The following is a 10,005-nucleotide window of genomic DNA, read 5'->3' as shown; positions in this document are numbered from 1 at the left end:
CAGTTTACTTTTTTTTTGTTAGAACTTTATTGAAATATCTTGCTTGATATTTCATTCAATTCTATGGGTTGTACCACCTCACAATGAAAACAAATGCTGCATGCAGAACTTTGTTACGGTGCGCACCACCACAAGGTGGCGTAAACTGAGCCTATCAAAGTAAGGCAATTGCCTTGTCTGTGCTTTGCGGTGTCATTCAAATGAACGGTCCCGCATGCTTGGAGGGCTGTGGAAAACCGTGCACTTAGTGTACTGAAGTGACTCCTATATTACAATTAGGAGTTCCATGGCACCAGTAGAGCAATTACACAGTCGGACTCGGAGTCTAATGACAGGATTCCCATGATCCCTCACTCTCTACACTCAGCGCTGTGTCCTCCGACTGCTATGACCACATCCTGTTTGTGCCCCGCCCCTCTCCTGCTGCTCCGCCACGTCAGGCCAGCGCTGCCCTCCCTATCCCATCCCGGTACACAGCGGTAAGTGGTCGGCTCGGAGCTGCTCCGGGGTAATGCTGACAGAAGGGAGGGGGATGTCCTCTGTTATCAATGAATGACATGTCTGTGTTGTTTGCAGGGGGCTGAAGGATGGAGACTCTATACCGAATACCGTTCACTGTGCTGGAATGTCCCAACCTGAAGCTGAAGAAGCCTTCCTGGCTCCATATGCCCTCAGCCATGACGGTGTACGCCGTGGTGGTGGTCTCCTACTTCCTCATCACTGGAGGTGAGTGCACATCTGTACTGACTCCTGTATAGGTTGGTGTACACAGTGCTGCAGAATGGACGTCTGATGTCACGCAATGAAGACTACACCAGTCATAAACATTGCTTCATATAGAGAGGTCTTCATATGTAGGTGACAGTGTTGTCTCCCCATAGTACACAATCAGGCAACATATTCCCACAGTGTCCTGTAGGTATAGGTGGAAGGCTTATTATAGGGCCCAGTACAGACCATTATCTCCCCGCTGTCATAGCCAGACACTGAGTGAAAAATAGAGATTTATATTCGGCTTCACATCTTCTAATGATAGAGGGTGATGATGACAAGGAGTTTATTACCACAGCAATGTGTGTTCTGATCCGAGTCCTTACTATAAAGGGGTGACTACACCCTAACAGATAACTAAAGCCTTACCTTTTTGTTTTGGCTTTAGATCTTTATTTTTCTAATGTCCTCCTGTGACCCAAAGTCAGCATATAGAGGGCTACTGCCTGCTATTTGCTGACAGCACAGTCAGGATCCATCCCAGCTCTGTAGCTGGGATGGATCCTGACAATATTTTTGGGATCCACCCTGCTGCCTGATTGACAGCTGGCTCTGCCTCTCTAGAACCAGAGCTGGCTGAGCCCGCCCCCTCCCCTGCCTGTCCCTCCAACGAATGCTGGAGAAATGGGGGGAAATACCTGCAGGGACTTGTGACTGACAGTCATCACTCCCTGCCAGGAGAAGATTGTGAACTAGGTGATCAGCGGTATGTGATCGCTCAGTTCTCATGCTATAGAGCCGACAGTCAAAGTATTGCGAAGAGTACATTTTACTCTCCCAATAGTTCACCTTTAAAGTGGACCTGTGCGGTGCGATCAAAATAGTGCTTGTAGCATTTTGATCGCACAGAACCGGACCGCAGGCACAATGTGCCTTGCAATCCCATGCGGCAGATCGCATTGCGCCCAGAGGGCGTGGCTACGACGCCATTCGCTTGAATGGCCCGCCACGCCCCCTCGTGCCCCACTAAAATGTGAGCAGCCGCAATGCGAGGCAGTGCGTTCTGGCCAAAATCGGGCCGGAACGCACTGCATGTAGCGTGACTGATCCCTTAGGGAGAAGAAGTTATCCCTCTTCTCTTATCAACATGTGCCATGTCTGCTCATTTCCATCCTGGGCATCTGACTGGCCCCTAATATTGCCCTTCCCATATCAGTTCCATTATAGAGGAGATCACAAGAGACTGACACCAAGTCAGATTCAGGTGCTTACACTAATTGTGTTTAAATGTACATGTAATGTTTATTTAATGAATTCATAGATTTTTATTTATCTGCCCTGAGTTCCCTTTACCCTTATGCCTTGTGCAGTAATTTTACTTCACTGACTTGTATGGAATATGAATGTTTTGGTCTTTCATTGTTGCATTGTTTAATTAGCTGCATAGATCGTGTCCTCTACATTTAGTTCTGTTTAAGAGGTACATTGAGGAAAATGTTGCATCTTTAAACTGTAAATCTGGCCATAGACGCAACATGGTGGTTGAGTGGGTCTCCATTAACCAGTCCCATGTGTCAGGTGAGAATTATAAAGCCTGACATTGCAGGCCTTGTTCTGGAAATGCTAGTTGCCTGGCTGTCTGTGCCATGCAGCATTCTACTAATGACAGGTGTACTTTAATAAAAAGGTGTGACTGCTTTTATCATGTAGGCAGGCATATCTGTTCACTCACCAGAATCCCCCAGTGGCAGGTTATAGAAAGGTTATCAAATCCAAAATGTCCAAAAGACTACTTTAGTTGTCTTTCTGCTGCAGTGTAACTAACACTTCCTGCTAACACCAATGTCTTCAGCCCTGTGTACACTTCCTTAAAGGAGAACTATGAGGTGAGTGATTTTCACTCATCCTCATAGTTCTAGGCGACCTGTGACAATGAAACTGTCACATGTCGGCTCAGTAGATCGGGAGGTGAGCGAACACATACCGGCGCCCGCTCACTTCGCGATCTTGTCACGACAGAGAGCCGTGACAGGTGAGGGACTGGATTCCCCCCTCCCCGCTCCGATCCTCCAGCGCTGACTGGTGGAACGGACGGGGAGGGGGCGGGTACAGCTGGCTCTGCCTCTAGATAGGCAGAGCCAGCTGTCACTCACGCAGCTGGGCGGATCCAGACATAAATGTTGGGATCCGCTCCGGCTGCGGCGTCTCAGTATACCGTGAGCTGTAGCTTGCGGTATACTGAGCTTTGGGTATACTGAGCTAGTTTGTGTCCTCCCGCTACCCGAAGGTGAAATATTGTGAAAGCCCTGATACCATAGTTCTCCTTTTAATTACAAAATGCAACTTGCAATGACCCTGTGGCCCTGATGGAACACTCACAGCCGCATTGTCATCACAGATTGGTTTGTGAATGACGTTGGTCTGTGGTGGCCACTCCTTTCCCCATTGATGGGCGGTGTGAAATGTATTTGTGACTTGTTATTGTAAATGGCCCCTCCTCCAGTTCTGATGAGTACAGTAAAAGCAGTCTGATCAGTTTACTTGACTCCACACCACCCATCAATGTCCATCAATGGGGAGAGGAGTGGCCAGCACAGACCAACATATTTAAGCTAGTTTAAAATGTTTACTGCAGGACGTCTTCACTTAAACAGTGTTTATGTGAGTGGAGGTCAGCTTTAACCTTTGGATACGTAAAGTGTTCTTTATGGTAAGAGCTGTAAAAATGTGGTGTCCTTCCTACTGGTTTTGTATATTGGGTAGATTGTGCTTTTAGAAATGTGGTGATACCTTTTAAACAATCTATACACTACTAATTTTAATAAGAAATAATTTTGTGGAGTGTTGAACCAGAGGCTTTACCCCATTGGGGTTCAGGAGCTTTCTTCCCTACAAGAACAAATGGAACCACACAATAGTTTTTTTGCCTGGATCAAAAACTGGTTAGGGTCCATTCACACAGTCAGAGGGCTGTACTTGCATTTGGTTATGTGCCTGAGAGGCATCAGGAGTCATGAGTGTTCCGTGCGGCCAGCATGCTCATACACAGACTGACAGATGCAGCTGCTGTACAGATGTTTCCACACATCAGTGCTTTACATCTGTACACAGACAGATTCATCACCCTGGATACAGACAGACTGTGTTCTGGGCCTCGCATCCGTCTCTGTACAGCTTTCATGTGGTGGAACATCTGTACAGCTGCTGCATTAAGTTTTGCTGGCTGCGGTTGTACAGAACACCTGCGACTCCCAGGCGCCTCTCAGGGCACAAGCGCAAACATGACCCTCTGTGGCCATGTAAATGAGCCATTAGGCTACGGATTTTCTTTTGTTACAAAATCATTGGACCTGGGGGTTTTTCTTCCCCAACCTAAATATGTAAGAGCATATTCTCTATATTCAATTAGACACATTTGGTGTTTTTTTTTTTTTGTTACATACTTTTTTTTAACATATTTTTTTTTCTTCTTCTTCACCTCAATTTTTGTGCGTCTTTGAACTTAGGTATCATTTATGATGTGATTGTGGAACCACCTAGTGTCGGATCCATGACAGATGAACATGGACACCAAAGACCGGTGGCTTTCTTGGCCTACAGGTGAGAACAGTAGATGTCTGAAATTGTATAAGTGGGTTTCTGGTTAACATTTGTAAAGGTAAACGTCCACAGTTAGGAAAGCGAAAGCTTGTTTATTGCACTTCTCTTCATACTCAGGAGTCTCAAGTGTTTTCAAGGATCTGTCAGCCTTGTTTTTTGTGGCTTTGTGGTGGTGACACTTACAGGATAAAGAAGCTGATGAGTTCCATGGGAAATGCCTTAGAATCACTATACATAGAGTCAAATATCATTTTGAATCTACACTTTCCAAACTCTTTTGGCTTTCAGAAAACCATGCTTGTTGACACAGTGTCAACAAGCATGGTTTTCTGAAAGCCAAAAGAGTTTGGCTTTCCCTATAAATATGATTTACTTGCTGCTAGAATATTCTGAAAACAAAGACAAAGCCGTGTTCTTTTTCAGGTTACTTACAGCACACATCCTAAGAGGCCTTGTCACTTCAGCCTGAGACAAATAGAATATGACATAAGCTACACTGTGGCCTGCCTCCTTCTTTGCTTCAGAGGAAGCTGTAAGCAAGCAAGTAAATAAATATGTAGCGCTCTCATTCTCCTGCTGAAAAAATGATCTGTTCAAAGTTAATATCACATCCAAATTGATAAATGGTAATTCATAAAAGAATATATCCAAAAATAGCTAAATAAATAATCAATAAGGTACAAAAAATATAAGTAAATAGTCCCAAACTGCTTGATAGTTGTTGTAAACAATCGCCTCGTGCCACACAGTCACCCCCTTAAGAGTGCACACTCACCACATAAAGATGGATGTATGCTCACAGCCAAAGGGCTCAGTTGTATGTCAGCAGGCTGCCCAGCGCTTTCTTTGTGTGTTTCCACAACGATGTCCCATAGGAGATGAAGTCCCCGCAATTATAAGAAAAAAGAGCCTCTCATTGCGTAGTAAATCAAGACTTAGTGTCTAGGTTGCAGCAGCTCTATTATGATTATTATTATTATTATTTATATACTATATATCCACTAATTGGATTGGAGGTTTTTCCTAAGCTCAGATTTGATTCTGTACTATATCAGAGGAAGCTGTGCCTGGCTTTCACTAGAGGGCACGTTTGGAGATCATATAGGGGCTTTTCATAGCATTCACAGGCTGTCCTAGAAAGGCTACATACAAGATGTGCAGTTATGTTTTAGTTGTTACATTCAATTCTTGCATGTGTTAAATGTTATATGTAAAATATATTGTGTGCACAGTTCACGAAACATTTTGTGAAAATCATGTAAATTATACATCATTTTGGTTTCCAGGATGTCTTTGTACTTTTCATCTATACATTGGAAATATCGTTTCCACTCCACTACTAAGTACATATTGTCTATCTACTGATGTAGGAGCCTGCTGTGCTGATATGGGCCCTGACCTAACTATGGTGCATTTTGATACTGATTTGGCAGATACTGATTTGTCTGAATGTCCTCAGAGACCAACTTTATATTTGCTATAGTTTGAGTTTATGTAGATATGCACCCCCTTACAATAACTCCTGCTGTCCATTACACAATCCAGATTCTTGGCAAGTTTTATCTAAAATAAAATCTTCAACCCAACTACTGCACCACCTTGCCCATGGCCAAAGTAGCAGGTTCACGTTATAGGAGGAACGTTAAGCAGTCAGTACTAACCCTTTCTGTGGTCTACCATCTCCCCCCACTTCCCCCCAAGCAAGATTCCTTTTATAAGTTTTGAATTGCTGCTCTAGTTGAAACATGCACAGGTCTGTGCACGCCCCCCTGTCTCCATGTGACAGAGCATGGGCAGGTTCATTGGCTGCTCAGGTATTCATTTCTGCATCATAGGGCCACAGTGGGAGTGTCACATGTTAACTCTTATCCGGATGTACCAAATATTTTTTGTGGGGGCAACTGTGGAAAGCAAGTACTGACCACCTAAAGTGTCTCCCACTAAGGGAACCTGTTACTCTCTCCTGTGGATGAAGAACAGGTTCACTTCATGACTTGTTTTAACAACAAGGGAGGCATTAATATAAAATGGTGAGAAGTAGAATGTGTTCCCACTAGCAGCTTCCCGGCCTCTGTATAAAATAGAATAGAAGATGCTTGTTGGACAGACCTTATATTTTTATCATTTAGCTTCACTATGATTTATGTAGAGGTTTTTCAAGTGGTTCCTGTAATGTATGTTTTGAGTACAAGTTTGTAGAATACATTGCACTTTTAATGCTATGGGAAGATGTCTATAAACTTACCGATGTGATGTCTCCACAGGGTGAATGGCCAGTATATCATGGAAGGACTGGCATCAAGCTTCCTTTTTACCATGGGAGGTTTAGGATTCATTATCCTGGATCGATCCAATGCACCAAATATTCCAAAGCTGAACAGATTCTTGCTGCTTTTTATTGGATTTGTTTGTGTTCTGCTCAGTTTCTTCATGGCAAGAGTCTTCATGAGGATGAAGCTGCCGTAAGTTTTCAGCTACTTGCATCATGTTACCAGAAGATGAATGTCCTGTTTTAGTCTGTCTACCTTTCGCCAGTGTTTACCATTCTCATGGCCTGCCAGTAGTCCATACTTTGTAGTTTCTTTCAGGCTAGGTTCACACCTGCACTACACCGCACAACACCCGGGACACGCGTCCCAGGATCGCACGGTCCTGCACAATGTAGGCAGTGATTGCCACGCAGCTCCATTGATTTCAATGGGGTGACATCCGCTCTGCAATTGCAGAAAAAGGTACAAGTTCCGATACACGACACGCGGATGCCCGGCACGACTGGGGTGCCTTTAGAAAATAATCGTGTCCAGGTGCACACAGCGATTGCCGCACGGCCCCATTGATATCAGTGGGGTGACATCCCCGCGGCAGTCGCTAACTCACTGCTTTTTTAGCGCGATCCGCCAGGTGCGACTGGGGTGCCATTATAAAATAATGGCACACACAGCACGATCGGTTCACACCTTGGCGGCAATCGTGCACAAAACAACATGGATTGCCGCACGGTCAGGAGTCGCCTAGGTGTGAACCTAGCCTCACAGGTAAGGGGTGTGCATGTATGTATATTGATGTATATTTTTGTATAATACATACATACACTGAACTCCCAGTTATCCGGCACCCACGAGGATCGATAGGTTCTGGATAACTGTATTTTCTGGTTGATTAAGAGTTAATAATAACTCTAAGTGAAGCTATAGTTTGGGACTGACCATTTTTACATGTTTACTTTATTATAAGGCAGGCTTTTGGAGCATGAAATGTTCCTATTTAGTTCATGTACACACGGACTCTAGCTTGTATTAGCGTATACATCAAACTTCTGCAACGCATTTGCAAAGACAGCTTTGTTGAAGCTTTTAATGCACGCTTCAGCCCCAGTTTGAGGATGGTAAACACAGATAAACATTTAAGTGCTGGCTGGCACTTTAAATGAGCTGCTAGTAGGCTTCAGCAGGCTTTAATCAAGTTTTTGAAGCTTGATTTACTAAAGTAGTGCTGCAATTTACTGAAACCTACTAGCAGATTGCTTCAAGCAAGCACTCCCATTAAGACCTGTGTTTCGCAAACTGGAGCTGTAAATCAAAGTCTTCCAAAGTGATGCTGAAGGGTTTGCAAATGCTTTGTTGCTTGTAATAGTACACACTGTTCTTAAACAAACTGAAGCCTCTGTGAATAAGACCTTGAAAGTTCATTTGTAATGGAAGGGACATTTGCTTCTGTTAATTAAAACACTTTGAATGTCATGCTGGTACCTCACAGAAGCACATTGTATGTGTGCGGTGGATTTTGCTTGCAAGCTCTTGGCTTCAAGTTTACCTACTCCATCAATGCCAAATTATTTATGTAGTTTGTTTTCTTTCTTTCTTTTTCTTTCTTACAGAGGATACTTGATGAGCTGAGAGAGTCATTTTATCAGCACTTTGCAGTTTAATGGCAGTAATGATGGGAAGGAATGGAATCTCCACACTGTAAAAAGATGTAGAAATTGTGTGCAAGTAACAAACGATAACAAGGGTTACCAACAACAACAACATATTTTTGTATTTTTTTTTTCCACTGCATTCTCTCCTTCTTTGGTTCAGAATAAAACTTTTTGTTTTGGTAGTTTGGTGTTTTTCTATATGCTTCCATAGTGGTTTTGGGGCACAATACATGGCTTGGGAAAGGTATATATGGGGTTCAGGAACAGTCTCAAGGTGGTGATTAAACAGCAGCTGGTGTTCCCCACCTGTCCGTACAAGGACAGCCATTCTAGTCTTCTGACCTGGAGCCAGAAGTTTGAACAATGCATGCCGGAACCCAGAATAAGCTTTATGAAACATTACTTTTCTTCATATCCATGACAGTTTAGGGCACGCTGACTACTCCTTTATCTCATCTTTGCCTTAAAATGTATTCCTTCCTTCAAAACAGGGTCCTGAGCTATTCCCAACCTGAATAGGTTGCCGCACACATCCTGCTGCATGACACTTAGAATAACAATCCTATTTCTCTGTAGCCTGGCTGCCAAGGTAATACTTTGAGAACTGTAGTTCTCAGCACTATTCTACCTATTTCATGCCCTCTCTCCTCCCTAGCACATTCCCGTCAGAGCACCACAGGCTGTGTAAAAAGAGGAACGTAGAGAAATGTAGTCTCAGCTGGGGAGCCAAGATTACATTCCCCGAAAATAAGACACTGTCTTATTTTATTTTTTTGCCCAAAAAGACACACTATGTCTTATTTTCAGGGGATGTCTTATTATTTTTTTTATGTGCAACAAAATGGTCAGTATCAGTAATGCTGATTCTTTCTTTCACTTTTTACAGGCGGAGTGCATCTGGTATCACTCCGCCTGTCACCCTAACCGGCGCTATAGAGGAAGTATCGGATAATGCGGCTCTGCTCCCTCCGCAGCCTTGCTTTCTACAGAGCCGGCTTCCTTTGCTATCAGGGACAGCGGTACCAGCGGTGGGGACATCAACAGTGGACAGCGTACCATTTACCGGTACACGTTACAGTACTGTACCATTACATTAAGCAATGCCTTCAGGGGAACAGCAGTTGGTGATGTATGGTACTGGAGTGCTCCCTGTCACTGCGCTTGCTAGAGGGAGTCCCCTGTCATCCCTTAATACAGTATGTCCCTGCAGGCCGATGTTCTCCCTCACATGCTACCACCAAACTAGGTCTTATTTTCAGGGTAGGTCTTATATTGCAGCAATCTTGAAAAATACTGCTAGGTCTTACTTTCGGGGTAGGTCTTATTTTCGGGGAAACAGGGTAGTGGTGAGTAGGGTTGAGTGTGGTTTTAGACCAAAACCCGAGCTCATCTTTACCCAGGAGGAAGCTGCCAGTGGATTCATTATGCCCACTCCTCTCTGCCATCAGAATGTTACAGTTCTCTATAAGACGTGTTCTGAAGGGGAACAGGTGGAGAACTATAGTGTTTCCTTCCACCCCTAACACACCCTTTTTCTGTCTGTCCATGTTCTACCTCCTATTTTCTGCATCCCTCGCCATCCCGTAAGCTTGAGAGCTCTTTATGGATATGACTCAATGGGACACACGTGGGCCCTGTAATATACAGTAGCTCTTTATTGTATGCTGGTAACTACCTATATGACTCTAACTTTGCTAAAGTTTATTTACAAAACATGAATTAAAAATAAGTGTGATTTCATTTCTTAAGAAAAGTTATCAATAAAGAGGTGAATG

The 10,005-nt window shown here is 43.8% G+C and overlaps 1 protein-coding gene across 2 annotated transcripts; it reads left to right on the top strand.

Moving 5' to 3' along the window:
• The first annotated feature begins 387 nt into the window (after positions 1–387).
• OSTC (oligosaccharyltransferase complex non-catalytic subunit) lies at positions 388–8,311 on the top strand. 2 transcript variants are annotated; one of them, XM_018569910.1, is made up of 5 exons: positions 388–479; positions 577–726; positions 4,218–4,311; positions 6,576–6,773; positions 8,189–8,311. In XM_018569910.1, exons 2-5 carry the CDS (start codon positions 588–590, stop codon positions 8,205–8,207), a joined length of 450 nt encoding a protein of 149 aa, XP_018425412.1. In that variant the 5' UTR covers positions 388–479; positions 577–587; the 3' UTR covers positions 8,208–8,311. The 2 variants fall into 2 exon arrangements, with proteins under 2 accessions (XP_018425412.1, XP_018425417.1); XM_018569915.1 differs by having other exon boundaries at positions 394–508.
• The last annotated feature ends 1,694 nt before the right edge of the window (positions 8,312–10,005 follow it).

Source organism: Nanorana parkeri, unplaced genomic scaffold (genome assembly GCF_000935625.1).
Source record: "Nanorana parkeri isolate BGI_ZX_2015 unplaced genomic scaffold, ASM93562v1 scaffold36, whole genome shotgun sequence".
In the NCBI taxonomy this organism is placed as follows: Eukaryota; Metazoa; Chordata; class Amphibia; order Anura; family Dicroglossidae; genus Nanorana; species Nanorana parkeri.
This window is presented reverse-complemented; position numbering and strand designations above follow the sequence as displayed.